This window comes from Magnolia sinica, chromosome 15 (genome assembly GCF_029962835.1).
Source record: "Magnolia sinica isolate HGM2019 chromosome 15, MsV1, whole genome shotgun sequence".
In the NCBI taxonomy this organism is placed as follows: Eukaryota; Viridiplantae; Streptophyta; class Magnoliopsida; order Magnoliales; family Magnoliaceae; genus Magnolia; species Magnolia sinica.
This window is the reverse complement of record NC_080587.1, coordinates 1,335,338-1,361,542: the sequence shown is the minus strand read 5'-3', so window position 1 is coordinate 1,361,542 and position 26,205 is coordinate 1,335,338. Positions and strand designations below refer to the sequence as shown.

At 41.3% G+C, this 26,205-nt stretch overlaps 1 protein-coding gene across 2 annotated transcripts; it reads left to right on the top strand.

Moving 5' to 3' along the window:
* The first annotated feature begins 3,202 nt into the window (after window positions 1-3,202).
* Window positions 3,203-24,309, top strand: LOC131227410 (protein FAR1-RELATED SEQUENCE 3-like). Of its 2 annotated transcripts, XM_058223209.1 has the most exons (6): window positions 3,212-3,456; window positions 7,127-7,297; window positions 17,833-18,054; window positions 19,714-19,803; window positions 22,469-22,588; window positions 23,618-24,309. In XM_058223209.1, the coding sequence occupies exons 1-6, from the start codon at window positions 3,274-3,276 to the stop codon at window positions 23,660-23,662; spliced, it is 831 nt and encodes a 276-aa protein (XP_058079192.1). In that variant the 5' UTR covers window positions 3,212-3,273; the 3' UTR covers window positions 23,663-24,309. The 2 variants fall into 2 exon arrangements, with proteins under 2 accessions (XP_058079193.1, XP_058079192.1); XM_058223210.1 differs by lacking the exon at window positions 7,127-7,297 and having other exon boundaries at window positions 3,203-3,456.
* The last annotated feature ends 1,896 nt before the right edge of the window (window positions 24,310-26,205 follow it).

Below are 26,205 nucleotides of genomic sequence, written 5' to 3'. Positions count from 1 at the left end.
TTGTTTCATTTTTGCACTCATGCCTAGAATGATCGGGCAAAACAGATCAACATGTATATAGAATACATACATCAAGGTGGGCCCCATAGTAAGGGCAACACCGTCTTTTGTGAGGCCGGGCCACACCTGATCCATTCCCTGCGTGGGAGATTGAACATCTTTAATTGGTCTCTTGGGCATCCCTTTGAACATTGAGAGTGGATTAGGTGCAGTTCTTACCATGGCCCACCTTGATTTATGTATAATCGACTCCCCTTACCATGGCCCACCTTGATGTATGTACATATTGAATAACTGTGTTGTTTATCTGTTTTTCTAGGTCATTCTAGGGCATGAGCCAAAAAGTGAACTAGATCTTAAATCTCAGGCGGACTATGCTATAGGAAACTGTGGTGGTTGTCTATTAAAAACTTATTGTAAGCAATCAAGCTAATGTTTTTTTCTTTTCTTTTCTTACTTCATCATTGTTTGTGTGACCTTACTAATACATTAGATAGAAAAATAAACATGAAATAAACAGTACACAGGGGCTTAGGAACATTGCAATGGTGTGATGTTTAATGAACATTGTTTCTTCCCAGATAGCCTGCTTTATATTTGGATTTACTTCATTTTTAGGCTCATGCTCTGCAATGATATGAAAATATGGATGGACAACATGACTATATGACACATACATCAAGGTGGGCCCTACAACGGGGCTCACCATCTGAGCGTGGCCTTGGAGGATCCCCAAATGGATCCACTGAGGTGCATGGGACCCCTAAGTGTGGGGCTACCTTGATGTATGTGACTACATTCACCCTGTCCACCTTATTGGAAACTAATTTTAAGTCATGATCCAAGAAATAAGGTAGATCCAAATCTCAAATGGATATAGGACAAGAAACAATAGCAATTGACAATTAAAAACATCCGGTGAGCCACAAAAGCTTTGGATTAAGATGATGTTTGTGTGGCCTCTTAGTATAAGTCTACTTGACCTTACCAAAAGGTTAGATGGTAAATAAACAATATTCTGGTGGACTCTGTAAAGTTTTTTAATGCTTAGGACCTGTTTGGGAGTGTGGATTTGTAACCCCCTGGATTCGGAACCCTCTGGATTAGAAACCCCTTGGATTTGCAATCCTTACAGTGTGTTTAACATCCTGGAGTGTGAATCAACTTTAATCCAAAAGTACCCATCCCTAGCATATCTACAGGGATTTGAATTTAATTACTAAATCAACTTTAATATCTTTAATTAGTGAGATATGTAATTTTTGATACAATGGTTGTGATAAGCGCGCTAAAATATATGCTTTGCCCCAAAATGATGAAATTCCAAGTCTCAGATGAGTCACAAGCACAAGATCATGTTTGAGTGACTAACTAATGATTTTTAATCGTTGATTTACATGGACAATGTTTGGACGGTGCTGATCATCATTAGTGGGCCATGTGCCCAATAAAATGAGAATGTATAATGACACATATGTTACACCTGCAACTATTGAAATGAATTTAGGTGTATTCCAAGCTCTCACCATGGATTGCAAACTCTCTCAAAGAGAGGATTGGAAACCCTAAACCCATAGTTACTTTATGCTGCCAAATGACTAGGGAATTGGAAATCCCTCCAATCCATGGTACCAAACAATCCCTTTGGATTTAATCATAATTTTGCCGTGGCATGGCCTTTTTGGGATAATGCCTTGAAATGGGATGCCGATTAGCTACTGACAGGTTGACTAGTAGGACTTGCTATTGAAGTGAGGTTACCAAGTTCTGTGAGCCCCACCACGATGTATGTTTTATATGGACACTGTTCATCCATTTGGAGAGATCATTTCAGGGCATGATCCAATGAATGAGTTAGATCCAAAGCTCGAGCGGACCCACCACAGAAAACAGTGAGGAGAGTGACACCCACCGTTAAAAAGTTCTAAGGGCTACAAAAGTTTTTGAACAACCTGATATTTGTGTTTTCTCTTCTATCATGTCTACGTTAAGACATGAACATTATGGATCTCAAATAAACGTTACAGTGGACCTTAGAAAGGTTTCAATGGTGGGCATCACTCTCCCCTCTGTTTTATGTGGTGGGGTCCACTCGTGCCTTGGATCTGCCTCATTCTTTTGATCATGCCTTAAAATGATCTCTCCAAATGTATGGACAGTGTGGATACAACACATATATCATGGTTGGCCCCACAGAACTTGGTGACGACACTTCAGAAGTGAGTCTCGCTACTTACCTGTCAGTGGCTAATCTGCCCAGTAAAAATGGGAGGTGGATTAGATACTTAACAAGGTCAGTAGCCAAGTCCATATCGAAGTAAAGTGACGTCACCAAGCTCTGTTGACCCACGTGATGCATGTGTTGTATCCATACCGGCCAATCATTTTTAGAGATCATTTGGATAGTAAGACCCACCGTTCAAACATTTACAGGGCCCACCATGGTGTATTTTTGAAATCCAACCTATTCATAAGTTAACATAAAGATGGATGAAGTGAAAAAAAAAATATATTGTTGATCGGAAACTACCGTGGCCCTTAAGAATTTTTGAAGGGTGGATGTCACTGTCCCACTGTTTCTATGGTGGGTTCACTAGAACTTTAGATCTATCTCATTCTTTTTCTCATGCCATAAAACGGTATCTCCAAAATGGATGGACGGTATGGATACAACACATGCATCATTGTAGGTCCACTGAGCTTGGTGACGTCACTTCAGTAGGGATTTGGCTATTGACCTTGTCAGTATCTAACCCGCGTCCCTAAAAATGAACTTTGAAAATGGTTGAACGGTGTAGATTTAAGGCACATAAATCACTCTGAGCCCCACAGTCAAGGGGTCCCACCCACCTCGGTGGATCCGGAGCCTTACCTAATCCGCTCCCTCGAATGTCAGCCATCTCCAGCGATTCAAACCTTGGTCTGCCTGTTTCCTTCGTGGGATGGACCACCGAAGAAATGATCATGGCCCAACAGTAGACGTCGATAAAGAGTGAAAAAACTCCGAATATTCAAACATAACATTAAAAAATTAAAATAAAAGAGAAACGCATCAACGGACCACATTCAACCGGAAAATGACCTAAATTCGGTGGCCAGGATGTTTCAACCGGGAAACCATGCTCCATCCACGGTGCGACGCAACAGACCAACGGCCCAGATTACTGGGCCATGGGCCTCACTCATCACAACTGAAAAACAAAGCATCTCTGGAAAATCACTCTCTTCAAAAACAAAAGCCAAACCCTTCAAAAGCAACCGAAGGCGAGAAAAATGACGGAAGAAGAAACTCTCAATCTGCACCTGCACAAGCTCTCATCCAAATCCAACGAAACCACAGCCATCGATCACATCCTTGAAACTCTATGGAAGACGAGGAAGACTGGCCTTGGGCCCCACCAGAAAACCTACATCCAATCCCTCCTCAATCTGCCTACTCCCCAAGAACTCGATCCGGTAAGAAAATCTCACTTACACTCCTTCAACTTCAGTTCGTACTTTCTGTAGAGAATGGTTTTAGGCCTCGTTTGGATGCACAAGCGAATTGAATTACGAATGGGTTAGTTAGTCACTAGGAAATGACAGACAATGTAGGGTGCGTTTGGATGCAATATGGGATTGGATTGCGATCATGTGTCTAAGTGGAAATGACAGAATTGTAATTTCCTTTCTTAGTAAGCGTATTTAAGATGCCAGTTCCGTACCTCCAATTCCAACTTGAGAAAAAAGAAAAACCCAACTCCAATTTGAGGATTTTTTTTACTAGTTGCTAATGTTTTGAAGCATCGTTGGACTCTAAACCAAACGAAATTCAATTCCCTTGTGCACCTGGCGTGGTTTTTAAATAGTGAGTTTCTGGAGCTCAGCTCGCACCATCTCGTTCTGCTGTTTGGGCCTGGTCGGGACTGTCAGACCTGGCTGGTTATGGAGCGTACTTCTTACTGAGATTCCTTGAATCCACGAGGGATAGAAATAGAAATAATTTCTAATAAATTGATTGATGATAAAAAACGAAATTACAATCCTTTAAATAGTGAACTCAAACTTAGGAAGAAGTTTTAGACTCAAACTCCAACTCGCTAAAAACGTGAGTATAAATAGTAAACTTACTGTTTTTAGACGGTCATGATTCCTAATAGACTTCATGTTTTTCGGCAAAAAATAGTAAGTGTCCAATTTGGCCTAACCACGTTATTCTCCTAAATTTTCTAAGCTATTTTCATGTTGGGCATATGATCGAATTAAAACTTTTTATAAATAGTAAAAATGAAAATATAATGGACTTATAACTGTCGATCTGATGGAATCTTGCAAATCCGGAATGGGCAACCTGGCGTAGCGGGGTTGGCTAGCTAAAGTAGCTCATCCTACCCTAAAATCATTATGATGTGTCGAAAAACTCATCCCAGTTTGCGAGATATGATCGTTTTATGGTTCTGATGGTCCGGATCATTTCCGCCTCTGATCGCGCCTTCTCTGGTCGATGAAGGTGTCCGCGACCCGCTCTACATTAGTTTATCACCCATCATAACCAAGTTGACTCAGTACCAGATGATCTTTAGAACTGTGGCACCCAAAAAAGACGCGGGGGATTATCATCTAGATTTGGAGTTCAGAGCTTCAATATGAATTCCAAAGAAATCTCTATTCGGCTGCTTCCATGCATTTTTAGACTGGTTATTGCAATTCAATATGATAGTTCATCCAAAATCCACAAACACAGCCATACGAACAATTGCTATTTTTATCTTGAAATAACTACTTCATTTCCTTGAGGTATTGGAACTTTTGTCTGGCTTCTTGATCTCAACCGTTGTGTTTATAACAGTCATCATGGAAGTGCGATGCTCAATCTTGTTTTTGTTTGTTTGGGCCCACAAGCTGTACATGTTTGGTGGGGTCCACCATTGGGTGATCCAAATGGTCCATACAATAGGCCACACTTTGTATGGGAGGTAGCCCCAAAACACCGCCAGTGTCTGATTTGATCTCTGCTGAACAAGGATGAATGGTTGCAGTTGTCCATTTCGTCAGACAGATATGATCATCTGACAGGGAAACGTCATGGAATGGCTCGTCCCCATGATGAGCTCACTGAACCAATGGTCTAGCTTATTGATGCCCCACCTGCACCCTTGTTGGATTGAAAGAAACATGTTTCTTTCAGTGAATCATCTACCGTACCTCTTATCTCCGGTAACACCATGGCTATATATTGCATTAGATGTTCTTAGGTTTCTTTGTAGTGTAAACTACCAACCCAACAATTATGTTTAAATTAAGGGTCGTTCCGATGCCTACAAAATCCTTCAGCTGTAAAGGGTTCATAGGTAAACGGATCAAAGGTGGTGTTTGGATGCTCGAATTTGCCTAAAAGATTTTACAAGCTCCCCCCCCCCCCCGGTAAAAAGCTATATCTCAGAGTACAGGTAAAGTCTTCACAACTGAAAAGACATTATACATAGCAGAGCACAATGGCTGATACACATGCATGCTGTGTGGCGCCCACCATATGTGTACAGTGCATTCAATCTGTCCATAGTGTGTCTCTTGATGCTCTGCTACGGCCTCCAAAAAATTGGTTTATTGATCATTAGGTGGGCCACATGACAGGGAACAGTGGAGATGGGGTGCTGACAATTAAAAACCTTTTAGATTGTGCGTGGGGGTCGCTATGACTAGTGGAGGACATCCAATCCGTCCAGCATGTGTGTCCCTTTATGCTCTTCTAAGCCCTCAAAAAACTCAAGCCTATTTATGTGATTTGAAGATTTTGGTGGGATATACTGGCTATAGCTCTATGTGGTGTGAATACCCATGTTATACATTTTAAACACTTTACAAGTTAACTGTTTACTTGTAAACACTTTACCACTTAAAAGACAAACGGGATAGCATGTAAAAGGTCTACGACTGAAACTCTTTTTAGGCATGAAGTGCTTACAACTTAAAATTTTACAGGCATCCAAATGATCATTTAGGAATCAAGAACCAATGCTTGCTTTTTATGCTACACACTAGCTTTCTTTGAGAGGCATGCACATTCATTGTCGTGAATGAGTTCATCTTAGAGTCATTTGCGTGGTTTTTAGGTACTCCACCACCCTCTTAAGCATGTATGTGATTCAACCCACCCTTGGGCAACTATATGGGTTTCATATTTATCTTTAGGGCAGTGTTTTAAATATCGATGATATCGACCGATATATCCCACGATATATCTTGTATCCCAACTGTGCGATATGAAACACACAAGTAGTGAGATATATCCCCCATGTTCGATCCAGTAAGCATTTTTTTTTTTTTTCCGAACCTTTTTTCTATAAATCATGTTAAATCAATATCAAATTGTTACAAATCCATGATTTTTCATGTTTTGTGTGAAAAATCATGGATTGGGAGCTTTAATTTCGAGATTTGGTGAAGGACTGAGTTGCGGAAAATTGAAAAACAATCAAAATCAAACATGCATGTAACCTAATCTAATGATTCTTCTTTTGCTTTTGAATTTATTGTTTGTGTTTATACATGTCTTCTTACATTTATAAATTATATGAAAAGACTTTTAATTTACTTGCATCAATTTAGTTAGACAATGTATAGATTAGGGCCCCATACAAAGAAAACCTATCATGTGCACTTGTTTTTTGTAATGTTTTGATTTGTAAGTGTGTATTGATGTCTTTTTTAACAATCACTGAAATTTCATTGAAAAAATCGACCAATTTCCAATGTTTCCCCATGTTTCCAACAACAGTGATATATTACGCGATACAACCGATATATCCCATGCGATAATCGATACGTATCCATATCCCAAGGGTGCGATACGTAACGCGATGCTGATATTTCGAACACTGCTTTAGGGAGGTTCTTTGGTACCCCACACTCTTCCACATGGCAGGTACAAGAATCCAAACCTGTTTGATTGTACCTAGTGTTCACCAAGGTTGGGCCTATATTGTTTAGTATGAAATCTCTGTTAAAAGTTATAATCAAAATTTTTTTTTTTTTTGAGAGATAAACAAGTTATAATTATTGTTTCTCTGAAAGAACTATATCTTTGTAATCCACATCACTGCACACTTTTTCTCGAGATGAATGAATTCTTGACCCCTCGATGCAGGTTTTGGCATGCCTCCGTTGGCTTATCAGGAAGTGTGTACACGATAATCTCGCTGGCAATGATATTCAAAAGCTATTCCCCCTCGACCTTCCTTTTGAACTTCAAAGCACTCTTATGATGCTACTTCAGAAATATCAGAGTCAGTGGAAGGAAGAAGCATCAAGAGACCAGGTGATGATTATTTCTGGAACTTCATTAAACTTGGACTTTTGCTACTTCCACACCCATCCCTCCAAAGTCCACACACACTTTTACAGGCAACCACAACTTGCCAACCTGTGCCACGTGTGAGAGTGCAGCCTCTTCTTAGGCAGTCCATGCCATGTTAGATGCCTTGGCCCAAAAATGAGTCTGATCCACTCATCAGGTGCGCTACGCATACAAAAACAATGGACTATTAAGAGGAATAGCCAAGAGTTCACATTCACCGTACATTTGTGGGCATCAGATGAGTGGACCTGCCTGATATTTGATCCAAGGCATCTAACACAATGGGGCTGCCCACCTGACGAGCAGTTATATCTTACACATTTGGCACAGCTTGGCATGCCCACTTGTGCTTAAAGGTTCTTACCAAAGGGAGGACCTGATTTTAAATCGATGGAATTATGGCCATTCATTCACTTCCAAAAGAGTAGTTTGGTTATGAAGAATTCAGCCATTGCAAAGTGGTGGCAAAACCATTTTTTCGTACATAAGCGAAATAGCCATTTCTTTAGAAATGGATAAAACATCACATTCTTAAAATGAACTCCACTGTTGCAAAATGTTAAGTAAAATTGTGGTTGGCTTAAGATTATTTTACAAAACACGCTAGCATACCTCGCACTGGGTACATACCAGGGTTATTTCGGAAACTGAGGGCCAAGTGGGTGGAACTTCATAAGATCCACCCCATCCATCAGCTGTGCTGTCTCATATTAGCTGTTGAACCCAAAAATCATGACAAACTAAAACTCAGGTAGGCCAAAACATAAGAAACAATTGGGATTGAATGACTATCATTAGTTTTGTGTAGGGGCCACTGCAGTGTTTATATGCCATCCAATCTGTTCATCTGATGTGCCTCATTAGGATGAAAGAATTACCTAAAAATCACAAGATTCCAAAACTCAGGTGGGCTATACCATGTGAATTTAAAGGTTTTAGGTATAATTTTTTTTTGGGGTGGCCCGCCTGAGTGTTGAATCAGCCAGATTTTGATCAATGCCAAAGGTGTTGTACATGATGGATGGTGTGGATTTTATGCACATTAAGTTGTTTCCCCCACATTAGAGAAAGTGACCTGGTAGGTACCCAGTGCGAGGTACACAAGCATTTTCCTTATTTTGTAGTGCATCCTCCTTGCACTTGCATTCAACAGCCAACTTCTCTCGATTTTCTCTTTCAAATATTTTAAGACTTCATGCATGGAATAAACAGAGTCGTCATTGAAAATCTGGGATCATGGTCCTTTACATGTTGGCCACTATGTCTTTAGTCATTTGTACATTACTAGTCACTTCCAAGTTCCAAGTGTAGTCTCTGCATTTTGATGATCCTTGAATTTTCTCAGAAAAATGTTATTGAAAATAAAATGAGTATGGTTTTTGGTTATAGAGAAACTCCCCACTGCTAAATGCTTATATGTTAGTTATCTAGTATTGAATCTCCCTACATGGGGTATGCTTATGTGAAATTCAGAATGTTCATCTGTTGTCCTCTACTGTGGATAGTCCATAGATGGAAACGAAGGCCAGTGAGATGATTCTAGCTACCAGCTGGAGAATTTTGCCCATTGAACATAGACCTTGGTTGTTTGTTTGTTTTTTTTTTTTTTTTCTAACCGCCCATTTGTAGTCCTCATTGGTCCTCTGATCAGTGGCTTGGATTACTTGACTGGTGTGACCTTTGGGCTGCGGCCTATCCATGATAAAGACCAATAGATGAGTGTTCTGCTCTCATTCCAATATATCATTTGAAAAAAAAAAGAATAAAAAGAAAAAAAGAAGAAGCAGAAGGCTGAACAAACTGGAAATGCTCATGGAGTGTTTATAGAAACCACAGAGAATTTTGACAATTTAAAAGCAAAAGCATATCTATCTGGTCAAGAAAATCTAAAACCCGGGCAATCACCTCTATGATAAATATATTGTTGACCCAGATTGGTAGGGAGGCTGGTGATATGGCTATGCATGGCCAAAGAGGGTCTCTTGACTCTCCTCTAACAACTCAGGCAATTCTGGTCGGGTTGGGTGATGTAGGACATGAAAATTAAACATGATATGCAAAAAAAAAAATTCAGGCTTAAGATCATACTAAATTAGAAACAATCATACAAAATTCCACATTCCACATAAAGTCAAGCATTCAATCAAGGGGAATCTATACGGGTCCAGGCCTATGCATGTTAGGGCTGGATCAATTAAAAATTATAAATTAAACAATGCTCAAAGGAGAGTAAATTCATCCACACATGCAAAGGATTACTTTCTAATCCAAGGGATTCACATGTTTCAAATCGGAAAAACCTAGGGTTTGCAAAAGTGGAATAGGACTTGGGATTTAGGATCATCTAGGGTTAGGGTTAGGGAAATAAGGCGAGAGAGGAGTGAAATGGAAGCTAGAAATGAACCCAAGATGATCCACACGTGTGGACAACGGCTCGGGCCTGACGCACGTGCATGGGATCCTGCCCGCACGCGTGTGGGGCCTACGAATATGAAATTAGCCAGCTAGGTGCTGGTTGGCCAGGGGAGGTCCACCTTCACACCAAGTTTCATGCCGATTGGATGTCTAGTTTATGCACGGTGCTCTGCCGAAGTTTCAGCCCTCCCTCAGGGCCAGATTCTGGAAATCTGCTGTAGGGGAAAGATTAGCTGCAAACGTGGGTAGATTTGATGAGGGGATGATTGTAGGAGATGAGGAATATGGATGGTAGGAGATATGGGCGATTTGGGATGGATGTGGCTTCGCACCACGATAATTAGCCTTTTGAAGAAGGGAGAGTTTCGCATCCAATTAGGTTTCACAACTCAGAGAGGAGTAGGAAAATGCAGAAATTTTATTCAATCTTCAATGAGGAAAAAGACTACAGGGGGTGCCTATTTATAATAAAATCTTATACCCCAAAACTCACGCAATGTGCGCAACCTATTACTTAGACAAAGTAACTACAATTAACAACTAATCAAAATAATCTAAACCATCCATGATGTTCCTAATAATAATAATAACCAAAACTCAAAGTACTAGATCGTTTGGAATAGTGAGCCATGATGATGAGAACCCATGGTGGGATTTACATGACGATCGGGTCCACTCCAAGGAACCAAAACGTAATCATCTAACTAGGGGGTCCTCGCTTAACGTCGTTATCGAACCTGATCGATGGTGGGGCCCTCCTCCTTGCGTACCTGCGTAGGGGGTGTGCATGTGTGCGAGATGTCCCCATCAATTCTCTCCGGCTGCGAAGGTTTCGCCATTGGCGAAACAAAACTCCTGAACCGTTCTGAGATGTTAGGATCAAGTCTCTGAAGTTCCTCCTCAGCGAGCCACATACTGTCTGAAGCTGGGCGTGACTTCCACTTGACCAAGAACTTTTGAAATCCGTCGGCCGACGTCGATACTATTTGATGGTCCAGAATATCCTCCATCTCTTCTTTGGGTGTGGGAAGGGTATGCATGAGAGGTAGAGGCTGGGAAGATGGGTCGGGAGGGGAGTGATGGATTAAGGAAAAGGTCTGGAGAATCAGGATAGTTAGGTGAAAGGCCAGACAATGTATCAGGGGTCCCCTGAAATGCAACTAGATCCTTCACATTGAATGTGGAATTAATTCCCATGGAAGGTGGAAGATCTACCACATACACATTGAGACCGTTTCGTTTTATAATTTTGAATGGTCCAGTATTATGTGCGTGTAATTTACAGGGTTGGATGGTGAGATGAGGGTGTAGGAAGTGGGCCTTGATCTTTTCTCTCCTTAGCTTTTCTCTCATGGAAGCTTGGGATGGAATGAGATGGAGAGAGAAGGTGATGGGATGAAAAGGATGGAAGGAATGAATGTTGTAAGAAAATGACATGGAGGGTATGGGCTTGGTTGAATTTTGGATGAGAGAGGGATGGGTGGAGAGAGAGAGAGGGAGAGTTGACTTTGGGTAATGTTCACACCCTAAGTATAGGGTTATGATGTAGTAATAATCTCGGTAAGACTGAGAGCGAATCCACAGGGACTGAACCTTGTACGTAATCTGAAAGTAACCAGAACTAGAACTAGAAGAAGATGAAATCTAAATCAAGTGAATATGAGGGAATAATGATAGAATATTAATCTAAAACTTGTAAAATTCAAAGGTAGGAAACTAGGGATTCAGAGGATCCACTTATAGAGATCAGGGTGATCTACGCTTGATTTTTGAACTCAACTGGACTTCGAGTCCCATCTTCATCTAGTTGGAAGATATATCACTAATACATATTCTTCAATTGTTAGGATAACATCTATTAGGATTTTATTTGCGCTAGTAGCCATACATCATCTTCACATCCACCAAATGGATGTAAAGACTATTTTCCTGATTGGTGACCTCAATGATGAGGTATACATGGAACAACTTGAAGGGTTCATTCTACCAAGAAATGAGAATAAAGTTTATAGACTAATTAAATCTTTGTATGGACTAAAACAAGCACCTAAACAGTGCAATAAGAAGTTTGATTCAAAAGTACTATCTCATTGTTTCATACATAATGTAGCTGACAAATGCATATGTTCTAAAGTAAATGGTAATTGTGTAATTATTATTTGTTTGTATGTTAATGACATGTTAATAATAAGTAATACAATGGAAGGTGTAACTGAAACAAAGGAGTTTTTGTCTTCTGCAGTCAAAATAAAAGATCTTGGGCATGTGGATACCATCCTAGGTATCAAGGTTAAAAAACATAGTGATGGTTATGCGCTGCATCAATCTCATTATATTGAGAAGATATTAAATAAGTTTAATCATATCAAAATAAAATAAGCGAAAACCTCATTTGATCCAAGTATCAAGCTGAATGAGAATAACGGAAGAGCAATGACACAACTTGAGTATGCAAGTGTTATATGCAGTCTAATGTATATTATGCAATGCACTAGACTAGATATATGTTGTGAGTAAACTCAGTAGGTTTACTAGTAACCTCAGTGTGAAACACTGGAATGCTATCAGGAGCGAAATCGGTGGGTGTTCGTAGGATTAGATTGTGATTTTTGTGATGGACCAAATGGGGCCTATCGATTGATGGTATGGATCCTATTTGGGACCCATCTTGATGTATGTATTGTAATCCTAGGAGGGCTTATAGTGGCGGAGCCCTCCATCACTCGATTCTCTCTCTCTCTCTCTCTCTCTCTCTCTCTCTTTCTCTTCTTTTTCTTCTTCTTAAGATTGATGATGATATATGTGTGGCCCACCCTGATGCACCCCACCATGATGTATTCTATATCCAAGCTGGCCACCCGTGGGGCCCACCTTGCTGATGTCCAGCGCTGCTGGCACTGTCCAGCAACCCTGGATGAAAGGAAAATGCAAATATCAGCTTATTCTAAGATGAGATGGGCCACACGTGTGGACCCACCTTGGTGATTACCTAGAAGAGGATTGGCTGGAGCACCACACGCAGCTATTTAGCTGCTGTACTTGACGTCAGCAGATCATGGGCTGATCATGAGGTATATGTTAAATCCCAACTGTCCGTCCATTGCTGGACGGTGGGACCCACCCTGCACGTGTGGGACCTCCACCGTCCAGCTGGACGTGGGACCCCCTGGATGTATGTATTCTGCATCTGCACCGTCCATCTGGATGGTGCTGCATGGGATGCACCGTGATGCATGGGTCTTATCCACCTCGTCCGTTTGTTGGACGGGTGGGGCCCACCTTCATATGTGTAGTCTATATCTGCACCGTCCAGCTCTTTGGACGATGGGCCCTCATCACGAGGTATGTTTTATATCCAAACCGTTCATCCGTGTGGGATGCACACGTGATGTATGTCTTACCTCCACACCATCCAGTGGTCTGGACGGTGGGGGACCACTATGATATATGTGTTTTACATCCAGGCCGTCCGTCTAGGGCTTGGATGCTGGAGTACAAAAAAATATAATAATAATAAAATAAAATAATAATAATATATATTATAATATATAATACTATGGTGGGCCCCACCTAATGGGAAGCTGATTGGCTGGTGTACTTCACATAAGCTATATAGCTGATATATTGAAGTCAGCAAGTTCTGTGGGTCCCAGTTGCAACTTCCGAGAGAATTTCTACCACATTTCACATTAATCAATCAATCACAAGTCAAGTACACAACCCATCTCTCTCTTACACAAGCCTTACCTAAAGTCAACTCTCCCTCTCTCCACCCATCCCTCTCTCATCCAAAATTCAACCAAGCCCATACCCTCCATGTCATTTTTCTTACAACATCCATTCCTCCCATCCCATCTCTCTTACAATACCCTCTTCTCTCTCTCTCTCTCTCTCTCTCTCTCTCTCTCTCTCCCCACCATTTCCCAAGCTTCCATGAGAGAAAAGCTCTAAGGAGAGAAATTAGCCAAGCGTGTGGCCCACTTTCCTAACCCAGAAACTCTCATCCCTACCCTTCAACTCTCATCTTCCACCATCAAAGTTGAAGACGAGAAGCTTAACATTCCGAGCCTTGAAGATTAACAATCGATGGGTGATTTTAGGATATCCACCGTTGATTTTCATTTGATAGCCCACTTGTGATGGGACCCATTTTGATTTGTGTTGTAAGCAAAGAGGGGCCCATAGTGGCGGGGTCCCTCCACTACGCCGTCTCTCTCTCTCTCTCTCTCTCTCTCTCTCTCTCTCTCTCTCTCTCTCTCTCTTTCCCTTGTATGATGGCCCACCTATGATGTAAATATTTTTATCCATGCTGTCCACCACGTGGGATGCACCGTTGTCCAAGCGGGGCCCACCCCGCTGCCATGTCTGGGGCCTACCTTGCTATCCATTTTGGATTGGCTCGGACAAAAGGAAAAATACAAATATCAGCTGATCCAAATCTTAGTGGGCCACATGTATGTGGACCCCACCTAGCGCATGGCTAGAGTACCTTACACCAGTTATATAGCTGCTGTAATGATGACAGCAAGTTCTGTGTGGACCCACCTTGATAATGGGTTTCATCCAGGCCGTCCGTTCGCTGGACGTCCAGGACGCCTGGATGAAGGAAAAACACAGATATCTGCTTGATTCAAAACTGTTGGGTGGGCCACACGTGTGCCATCCTCACCGTCCATTGCCTGGCGGTGGGACCCCCCCCCCCCCCCCCAAACGTTAGCAAGTTCTATGGGTCTTACTAAAGGTACATGTTATATCCAACCATCCATATGTGGGGCCCACCCTGCACGTGTCACACGTGCAGGTGATGGGGCCAGCCGTGATGTATGGGTTGTATCCCCACCATCCAAAGGTAGGGATGGTGGGGCCAGTTGTGATGTATGTGTTTTATGCACACCGTCCATCCTAGGATGGTGGTGCGTGGGCCACCACGCTGTACGTGTTGTATCCACGTCGTCTAGTCTAGCTGGACGTGGACCTCATCTTTGTGGCCCACCTTGATTTATGTATTATATCCCCACCGTCCAGCAAGAGATGGTGGGATCCACCATTATGTATGTGTTTTGTACACTTTGTCCAGCTAAGACGGTGCTGACCCACCCGATGTGTGTATTTTAATCCACACCGTTCATACATTTTCTGGATTGTGTGGCTGACCCATGGGATCCACCATGATGTGTGTGTTATGTGCACACTACCCATCCATTTCTCTGGGCAATGGGTTATGTTGAATTCTTTGAATCCTTTATGTTGGTTTGCAGAAATTTTGTAATGTTCATTATTAGTAGTAATCTTTCGCCTGATTTCTTGATGCAATGAGTGAATGTGATGCGCAAAAGACTCTGCGGACTCTAATGGCTTATGAGACAGTGACATAAGGATAAGATCAATAGGTTTCCTAGGTTTATAACCAGTAACAACTTCAAAAGGACTTAGACCTGTGGACCTATCGACAGAACTATTAAATGCAAACTCGGTTATAGGTAGTACGGTGTCCCATGTTCTGATGTGCTGTATATCTCTCATAGGGGGAAACTCATTCGGTAGATCATCAGGAAAGACATCATGAAAGTCATCCACTACCGAAATGGCCTCAGTAACTCTACACTAGCCTCCGGTGCACTCTCTCTAGCCACAAGGCCGTACATGTTATGTCACTCAAAATAGTGGTCTATGTCTGTCAACCAATCTAGAAAAGCTTTAGGGTCCAAGTGGTCATCAAACGTGCGGGCATCTACTCTAACTCCTTTGAGAAGTTGCGCATTGGGGTCATAGTGGTCTTAATGTCCCTCACGGGGTGAGTGCACGGGTGTGCGCCTATAACCGATTCCTTGGCTACCTCCATTCCTTGGTCTATCCTCCTGATCACCTGCTTGAGATTGGACATCTTCCCCATTGGTGGGGTTTGCCCTGGAAGAGGTCTCTAGTTGGGTAATGCGCACATCAAGCTGTTCAAAGAGTCGGTCAATATGTTATTCCAAGTGCTTACCTAAAGAATCAAACTGCTGGGTCCTTTTGTTCATTGACTCTTGTAATTGCTCCATGTTTAGTGTAGGGTGCAAGCCAAAACCACGACCCATACGTGTGGGCATACAACTACTAACTCAACTTAAAGACCCTCTACACAACTATATGCGTCTAAATGAGACTAAATGATCCTATAGGACTATATATGAGGGAAACTATGCAACGCTCCTAAAATTCCAGCAACATAACTGTCCAAACAGTTTGTTAAAAGAAAATTCAGCAATGAAAATTAGAGAATTTCTGACAATAGAAAATTCAGCAGTCGATGTTGTTAATGAGGGGTCCTAAACACCCCTATATGATGAAATTTAATGTAAAATAAACGCAAGTAGACAAAACCCTAAACATGCAATGCATTCCCCTATAAGAACTCTAAGCTTTGATACTAAATTTGATGTTGGACGTGGAAATTAAACATGATATGCAAAAAAAAAATTCAGGCTTAAGATCATACTAAATTAAAAACAATCACACAAAATTCCACATCCCACATAAAGTCAAGCACTCAATCAAGGGGAATCTATGCTGGTCCAAGCCTACGCATGTTAGGGCTGAATCAATTAAAAATTATGAACTAAACAATGCTCAAAGGAGAGTAAATTCATCCACACATGCAAAGGATTACTTCCCAATCCAAAGGATTCACATGTTTCAAATCGGGAAAACCTAGGGTTTGCAAAAGTGGAATAGGCCTTGGGATTTAGGATTATCTAGGGTTAGGGTTAGGGAAATAAGGCAAGAGAGGAGTGAAATAGAAGAGAGAAATGAACCTAAGATGATCCACACGTGTGGACAACGGCCTGGGCTTGACGCACGTGCGTGGGATTCTGCCCGCACGTGTGTGGGGCCCACGAATCTAAAATTAGCTAGCTAGGTGCTGGTCGGCTAGGGGAGGTTCACCTTCATGCCAAGTTTCACACCGATCGGATGTCTAGTTTGTGCACGGTGCTCCGCCGAAATTTCAGCCCTCCTATAGGGCCAGATTCTGGAAATTTGCTGTAGGGAAAAGATTAGCTGCAAACGTGGGTGAATTTGATGAGGGGATGGCTGTACGAGATGAGGAATATGGATGATAGGAGATGAGGGCGATTTGGGATAAATGTAGCTTTGCACCACGGTAGTTAGCCCTTCGAAGAAGGGAGGGTTTCGCACCCAATTAGGCTTCACAACTCTGAGAGGAGCAGGAAAACGCAGAAATTTTATTCAATCTTTAATGAGGAAAAAGAGTACAAGTGGTGCCTATTTATAATAAAATCTTATACCCCAAAACTCGCGCCATGTGCGCAACCTATTACTTAGAGATGACGTAATCACAATTAACAACTAATCAAAATAATCTAAACCGTCCATGATGTTCTTAATAACAATAATAACCAAAACTCAAAGTACCAGATTGTTTGGAATAGTGGGCCATAATCGTGAGAACCCATGGTGGGATTCACATGACGATTGGGTCCACTCCAAGGAACCAAAACGCAATCATCTAACTAGGGGGTCCTCCCTGGACGCCGTCATCGATCCTGATCGATGGTAGGGCCCTCCTCCTTGCGTACGTGCGAAAAGGGGGGGGGGGGGGGGGGTGCATTTGCGCGAGATGTCCTCATCATTGGGTTCCTCAACCCGAGCCCAACCCGACCTTAAGAGGACCCAACCCAAACCTAACCTGTAGTCCTCTATACGTGACCCTACATGACCCAAATACATGTGATTTTTCCCAACTTGACCTAACTTGTCACAAATGTGCTCAACCCAAACTTAAACCGAATTCAAATCGGGTTGGTGCTTTCCAACCCGAGGACCCGACCCAACTGAAACTCAGGTTGGGTCAATCGGGTTCGGGTTGACCCTTACCCAAGTTGTAGCCCTACCTCTGACCTTCTTTATCTGTTGTAGACTTCCCCTAACATGTGATGTATTTTTTTCGTTGAGATAAAAAAATAAAATCTTTTCATTCTCTTTGAAAAAAAGGTGTTGTTTTAATTCATAATTAAAATTCTTTTGCTAGAGTTCATTTTTCATTAGGATGCTATTTATGCTGCATTTTTTTTCCATGGCAGAGGTCACGAGTTTCTTGTCAAGTTAAAGTCAATGCACCCCTTGTGACCATGCCTCTCCTAGCTTCGGAAATGTCATCGTCAATGTGGCCTCGGCAAGATGATGCCACCCGTAGTTTTAACCGTAATGATCTTGGCTCTCCAATGCCGATTGCTGCTGATCCGAATTTGCCACGCATGGCCTTGGTGTCTCATCATCGAGATGATGGCCCTCCCGATAATCTGGTTTGGTGGATAATCCTTTGTTGATTTTTTCACAAAAATATGTGGATTATAATGATGTTATTCTCTGACCATTCACTCGGTAGGCTTTACAAATAATTAAAAAAAAAACCCTGGACCATTGCTCTAAACTTTTATTGACTGTTCAAAAATTCGTATTGAATTGGATAGTTATGAATTTCTGATTCGTGTGATCTTTCAAAATAAAAAAATAAAAAAATCTGCTTGGTGTGATGTGGTGGCTATGGTTAATTCAAGAGGCAGTTTGCGAATTCAGGGCTCTGGATCCATCACCAATGCACACCAATCAAGGCTTTGTTAGAACTTAGCACTTGGCACTTAACATTTACTTGGTGGTACTCAAGGTGATTGGATCCTAAACCTGATATATGTTGATGGGTGTTCTATGTAATGTTCAAGAACCCACCCATCATTTCCGGACTAGGGTTAGTTGACATGGTTTGTCCAGACACCAAGTACTAAGTGCAGACTTTTGATCGTACAAATCAATGAGTTTTTCCATTGACTTGGTCATATCCTTGTAACACAATTGGTGAATCTTTGCTCTTGAAATAGCCGAAAGAGTATGGTTCCAGCGATATGCTCCAATGCATATGATGCACTTGATTGCATGACTGTGCTTTATTCCCAATGAAAGCTTTTACTTGGGCTAGACTGTGGTGTTTGTCACTTTCTTTTGCTAAACTTGCCTATTACTTGATTTAGTTGTTCATGACAACATAATGTAGCCATGTGTATGAGATCCAAATCTATCATCACACAGGCTATGCCTGGGCCATGCTCCAAAAATCAAACAGATCTACAATCTGAATTATTCTGTTGGAGGACTTTTGGGGAAAGAAATATATGGTTATAACTTATAATGGAAGTCAACAGAAGTTTCTTTTGTGGAAATAGGGGGAGCTGAATCACTGGTAAGTTAAGCCAAAGAAAGTGATGACATTCTAGGTTTTCTCCTTTCTATTTCATCATTTTCTTCTTTAGAAGAAATATAATTATTTGTTGGGATTTTATGGCAACATTCTGCAGGAATTTGGATGTTATCAAATAATGCCTCCACTAAGGTAAACACCAGGCAATGATTTTGAAGGTGAGCAATGACCAAAATGCTGTCATTTATTTGTTTTTTCATAGAATGTGGTAAAGTCAAGAATTGTGGTGCCCATGTGGTATGCGTATGACTTACAACCTGTCCAAGAGATGCATCCCATCATGATGATCAAAACGAATCAAAATCTGGCAAATCAAGTCATAAGGTGGGCCACAAAACAAGAAACAATATACGCCACCCAAAGCATCCAAATTCACAAGTAGCCTATTCGATGATTTGATCAGCCAGATTTTTGGTAAGTGTGATCATCATGGTGGGATTCATAGTTTGGATGGGTTGGATGTCGTGTGCAGAACACTTGGGCCCTACAATTCTTGACTACATCGCTATTCAAAGAACAAAAATAAAAGAGGGATTTTGGTAATTGCTTCCTTAAAAAAGCACTGCCTGGTAATTTTGATTCCTGAAGGTATTATTTGGTAAAATTCCTAATTCTTGAAGAATTTTGTGGTAAAGTTCCCGAATTAGTTTTGTAAGGAAATTGAAGTAAGTTGGCGGCGGAGTCTGTAATCACTCTTTCAATATCATAGGCAATCCTTCCCCGCCTTAAGTCAATGACTTGGACAATGGAGAACCGGAAATCAGCACCAGCTAATAGGGTGGCTGTCATCACTCTGAAGGTACGCAACTACAGACTTCGAATGAATTTCATTTCTCCAAATCTGTCAATATTATTTCATCTCATTTGTACCAGCCTTCTAATTTTTGGCCTGCTGGGTCACAATGCATCTAGTATACGGTGGATTGTGTGGTCCCAAGCTGCTGCATATGTGTAGTTTGCCAAGGGCAGGACTCCTTGCATGGGGCTTATGGTTCCATCATCCAGACTGTTGATCTGATGGGCCACACTAGTTGTGGAGGGATGGCCCAAAATTTCCCAGATTGTAAAATCCAAACTCTTTGAATATTGGCCTAGCAAATAGACGTTTAAGATGCAACATAGTCTACATTCAATGGAAATAGGCCAGCAATTCAAGTACTAAAATCTTCCAATCTGGAGACTTTTGCAGAATCACAATCCGCGTTGAGGCCCATTAGATCAAAGATCTGGATCACCAAACCATGGTTCACAAACATGTGTAATTCTGCTCCTTAGCAAGCTCTAGGTTTTTTGAGGCGCAGGCCTTGATAATTCCTCTCATGTACAAGGTTTTTAAAAACGGTTATGTAATGGCCGTTAGTAATGGTAACGGTGGGAACCGTTATGCGTTATGGGGCTGTAACGATCATTATGAAAAAAATGGCCCGTTATGAGGTCGATACCAATTTTTTTCCCCCACAAAAAGGGCCGTAAAGGCCATTATGGCTCATATCATAATCGTAACTGTGGAGGCCGTTATGGCCACCATTTCCGTGCTCATGTTTCTGTCCTAGTAAGGCAGCTCTACACATGGTCGAGACAGAAGATGAGATGATAGTTCTACCCTTAGATTTTTTATTTGCCAAGCTACTTGAGCCTTTTGTAGTGACTATATGATGGGTACATCTCGCGGAATCACAATCTGCGTTGAGGCCCATTAGATCAAAGATCAGGATCACCAAACCATGGTTCACAAACATGTGTAATTCTGCTCCTTAGCAAGCTCTAGGTTTTTTGAGGCGCAGGCCCCGATAATTCCTCTCATGTACAAGGTTTTTAAAAATGGTTATGTAATGGTCGTTAGTAATGGTAACGGTGGGAACCGTTATGCGTTATGGGGCTGTAACGGTCAAAAACAGCCGTAAAGGCCATTATGGCTCATATCATAATGGTAACAGTGGAGGCCATTATGGCCACCATTTCCGTGCTCATGTTTCTGTCCTGGTAAGGTAGCTCTACACATGGTCGAGACAGAAGATGAGATGATAGTTCTACCCTGAGATTTTTTATTTGCCAAGCTACTTGAGCCTTCTTTAGTGACTATATGACGGGGACATCTCGCGCACACGGACGCCCCCCTACGCACGTACACAAGGAGGAGGAGGGCCTCACCTTCGATCTGGATCGATGACGACGTCCATGAAGGGCCTCTTAGTTAGAGGACTGTGTTTTGGTTCCTTGGGGTGGACCCGATCATCATGTGGATCCCACCATTGGATCTCATGATCGTGGCCCACTACCATAGATGATCTAGGACTTTGAGTTTTGCTTATTATCATTATTAGGAGCATCATGAATGGTTTAGATTGCTTTGATTAGTTGTTATTTTTGGTTGCTTTGTATCTAAATAATAGTGTGCGCACGTGGCGCGGCTTTTGGGGTATATGGTTTTCTTATAAATAGGCAACTCCTTGTACGTTTTTATTCATTGAAGATTATTAATAAAATACCGCGTTTTTCTGCTTCTCTAATTCTCTGAGTTGTAGAAATCCAATTGGGTGCGAAACCCTCCCTTCTTCGAAGGGCTAACTACCGTGATGTGAAACCACATCCATTCCAAATCGTCCCCATCTCCTATCCTCTATATTCATCATCTCTCACAGCCATCTACTCTTCAAATCCATCTTTATTTTGCAGTCAATCCTTCACTCCAGCAGATTTTCAGAATCAGGCCCTGCAAGAGGGCCGAAACTTCGGCGGAGCACCGTGCTCAAACTAGTTATTCGATTGCCCTGAAACTTGGTGTGTGGGTGGCCCATCCCTGGCCGACCAACCCCTAGCTGGCCCTTTTTGGGTTCGTGGGCCCCACACACGTGCGGGCAACAATCCATGCACGTGCGTCAGGCCAGCCTGCTGTCCACACGTGTGGACTGATTACAGGTTCTCTCTCTCATCTCTTTCACTCCTCTTACACCTTATTTCCCTGACCCTAACCCTAGACAATCCTAATTCTCAAGTCATATTCCACTTTTGCAAACCCTAGGTTTTCCCGATTTGAAACATGTGAATCCCTTGTATTGGGAAGTAATCCTTTGCATGTGTAGATAAATCTATTATCCTTTGAGTATTGTTTGGTCTATAATTTTAATTGATTCAGCCCTAACATGCGTAGGCTTGGACCCTCGTAGATTCCCCTTGTTGAATGCTTGACTTTATGTGAGATGTAGAATTTTTGTGATGGTTCTAAAATTAGTGTGATCTAAAGCCTGAAATCTTGCATATCATACTTAATTTTCATGTTCCGCATCACTATAAGTGGTTTAAAATGAGTCTTTTTGTTCCTTATGCTAGTTTCCTCATCTTCTTCTTTTTTTCCCCTTGGCTAAGGAACCGGGTCATTTTTTATTTTTTATTTGCTGTTATCGATTCTGAAATAATTTGGGACTGAATCAACTAAAAGATTCTTTTCTTTTACTTGGTGGCAGCTGCAAGATTTTTCCAAGACTCCTTCAGGAGAAACGGAGGTGAAGTTCCAGCTTTCTAGAGACACGCTTGAAGCCATGTTGAGATCAATGGCCTACATCAGCGAGCAGCTCTCGAATGCGGTAAGCACTCTATGACCCGATCCTATGGGTAGATTGCCAGATTTTCATTGAGATGACCCAAATCTCATTTGATTTCTGTTTTGGTGAAAGAGAAAATTCCTTTGGCTTAAGAGTCCAAAATTCTGAAAAGATTGCTGATACTAGTGTCGCCTGTCGGTGTCCCTTGGAATCTTTGATTGATGGATGGAGAAGTCGGAATAATCATCCATTTTGCATGAAACCATTCCGAGTCCAGATATGTACGTGCTGGATGTTCCCAAGGGCGCAATTGAAATGGACCAGTTGGTTTCCTGTTCTAATGTTCATTTGGGGTGGCGCGGAAAATGGAGTTGCATTGTGGGATGCCTTTTTTTTCTGCCCTTTTCAGCCCCAAATCATCAATATCTGGAAAATTTCAGCTGGACTGGATGAATCTGGACTAAGGTGGAAATGCAATCTGCCATCTGACTTTTGGGATGTCCAGATGCAGCCTAAAACAAGACAATTCCCCCACATTGCATTGTGTTCTACGGCATTTTTCAGTTGTGAGCAGTTTAAACACTACTTAGGCAAATCGTCTTTGCCTTTCTGAGTATGATTTGGCTGTGATTCAGTTCTCTAGAACATTGATCTGATGGGCCCACAACCCTTCATGGGGCATGTGCCAAAAATTCTTGCATATTGGAAGATCTAGCAATCTGATCTTTTTGCCCTTTTCTCTAGGCGTGTGAACTTTACTATGAGAATGGATGGGTGTTTATATCTAGACCTTTTGGTCCTCGTGGTTTTAAGACTTGGAGGAATCCCATGAGACTCAGACTCAGTCAGATTGGTCCGGTTCATGAGTCACCCAGACGAGCCACCCCCATTAGGCCTAGTTGGGCCAATTTGATTCACCCTGGACTCGGATGAATGGTGACTCAACTCGAGACCAGACGAGTTTGTCAGAGTCACTGAGTCTTTTAACCTTGTCCGTCCTAGTAGCTGTTTCCAGTGACAATTTTATAGTTTTGAGCACTTTAGGTGACTCACCTAATGTTGCTTTGGCAGGTGGCGCTTCCAACTGGACCCGCACAGAAGAAACAAAGGCAGTAGTATCATATTGGAAGATCTAGCATTCTTGTCGATGGGTGTTTTCTACAATGATCGGCCCGGGAGTTTCTTGGGTTTTCAGTTTATACAAGCACACTGCACGCCTCATGGTTCAGAGGCCCTAGCCATTGATATGATGATCACAACCAGCTGGTCCATTCAAGAAAAATTCCCACACTGGAAGATCCTAGCCATCCAAAACTCTCTTTTTTATGGATCAATATTGGTCTTTGCTGTATTTTCTTTCTTCACGTCTGTTGCAGGACACAGGATTTTTCACATCTGGGAAATTTTTTGGTGCATACACCAGCAAAAGTGGGTCCAACCACATCAACGGTTTTTATTACTGAACCACGGGCCTTGTACGACCTAAAAACCTGAGCAACTGTAGAAGCTCACAGGCTGGGCATTCTATTCCATCTCTGGTTTCTACCCCTTTGTGCCATATCAGCATCGCCGACAGCATCTAGGCAAGTGAACAGGTGCATGTAATTGCAACATCAGGATTTTGGATGATTTGGGAATTGGGTTCTCTGCAAAAAGGCACATCTCAACCTCATATGTGCTGAAAGATGTTTTATTGCATATGTGCTTCATGATTCATGTAGCGGACACAATTAATTGTGATAAGGCTTAGATGATTATTTGAATTGGCAAAACCCAAAAATTTTCCATCTCTATTTTGTTATGGACAATGCTTAAATCTTCTTCTTCTTCTAAGCAATGATTAACCCCTAACATCACCCGAGGGAGCCAGCAACCTTAACCAGTGAGATAGCAGTAGTGCTGTTGCTTTAAGTTTATATTACTTATAAGAGATCTAACAACTTTAAATATCTATTACCAATCTTAAATTTTAAATTTATACTAATTAAATATCGAGTCTAGTTTTTTGGGTTTGAACTATGATACGGTTTGGATCAGAACCTGCTGCCAAAACTGGCTGGATCACCTTCAGAGCTGGTTAGTTATGGATAACCGTTTCATAAAAGAAAATGCCACTGCATTTGCCAAAGCTCGAATCCACGGCTTGAGAACCAAACACTCTAACCACTTTGCTAACTGCAGATTAGCTGTTAATTTCTCTGTTTCTTTCTATTTTAAATGAAGTGGATTTTTGGGTCAATCAGGTACCACGGAAGCGAATCCAGATAATCGTCAGGACACATGATGGTTGGAGGCCTTCCCAACTGTGTATCAACATGAAACTAGATGGATGAATTACAGGGTCCTGCTCATCAGCAAAGGTACACATGATTCATCACATTTATGTCCATGGTTTGATTGATCTAAACCGCCAGTTGGATGAAGGATGCCCCAAAAATCTCCTAGATTCGAAGATCCTAACCTTGGATCATTGGCTATATTATTGGCAATTTCTCGGCTTGGAAATTTCTCAGTATATTTTAAGATTCTGGTGTTTTTATCGCAATATTATAAACAATAATATCGCTGAAAAATAAAATATTCATCATCATCATCTAAGTATTATCCCAACTAATTAAGGTCAACTGCTGAAAACAAAATGTTAAAAATATTCATTATAAATTAATAAATAATTTTAATTTTAAAACATACATTTATAAAATGAATTAGCTTAATTTTTTTTTTCATTAAATTGTGTGAATTTAAAATTTGCGAAAAATCTTGCAAATATCAATGTGATAATATTGTTTGATTGACTTTCCATCAAAATATTGTGAAATTTTTTGAATCTTGGCAAATTTTGTCACAATGTTAGAAAATAATAGGCCCATAGCCCAAGGACGCCACCAACTCATCCACAACACCCCAGCTGATTTGCTTTTTCTGAAATTTACAACAAATTCATCGACATCACCCCAGCTGATTTCCTCTTTCTGAAATTTGCCTTGTGAGGACTGCCGCAAAGCATCTAAGAATGCTTGTTTGTCTTGATGTAATTACCTGTATTTTGGCATTTATTAATTACAATGTTCAATGTCAAATAGCTATCAATTCAAGAGATTGACATCTTTAATTTTTATAGGTTTTGACTTAAAAAAGAAAAAAGGTAGACTAAATGGGCCCTATGCATTGTATCCATGCCGTCCATTCATTTTTTTGGGATCATTATAAGGCCTGAGGCAAAAAAATGGGTAGATCCAAAGATCAAGTGGACCACATCATAGGAAACAGTGGGAATGATGAGCCACCATTGAAACCACTGTTTTCTTTGGTGTGGTCTACTTGGGCTTTGACTTTGCCCCATTTTTAGGCTCATGTGCTAAAATGATAAACTAAAAAATAAGCTCTGAAAATTAGTTTAAGTGCTGAAAACTTGAAGTGGTTAGTTTTATTTTTTTAAATAATTTTAGGATTATTTTAGCCAATAATGAAATGAAATTGAAAAGAAATTTTAACCTACCATCACTTTCAACATTGAGCCTTGAGTATTAGATAAAGGGTCTTGAGCTGAAAAGAAGACTCGTACTTCCAGTGAAAATTAATTTAAGCAGGTGTTATGTTGGTAAATCATGTATGTGTTGTATATCCACATAGTCCATCTGTTCTTCATGTTCATTTTA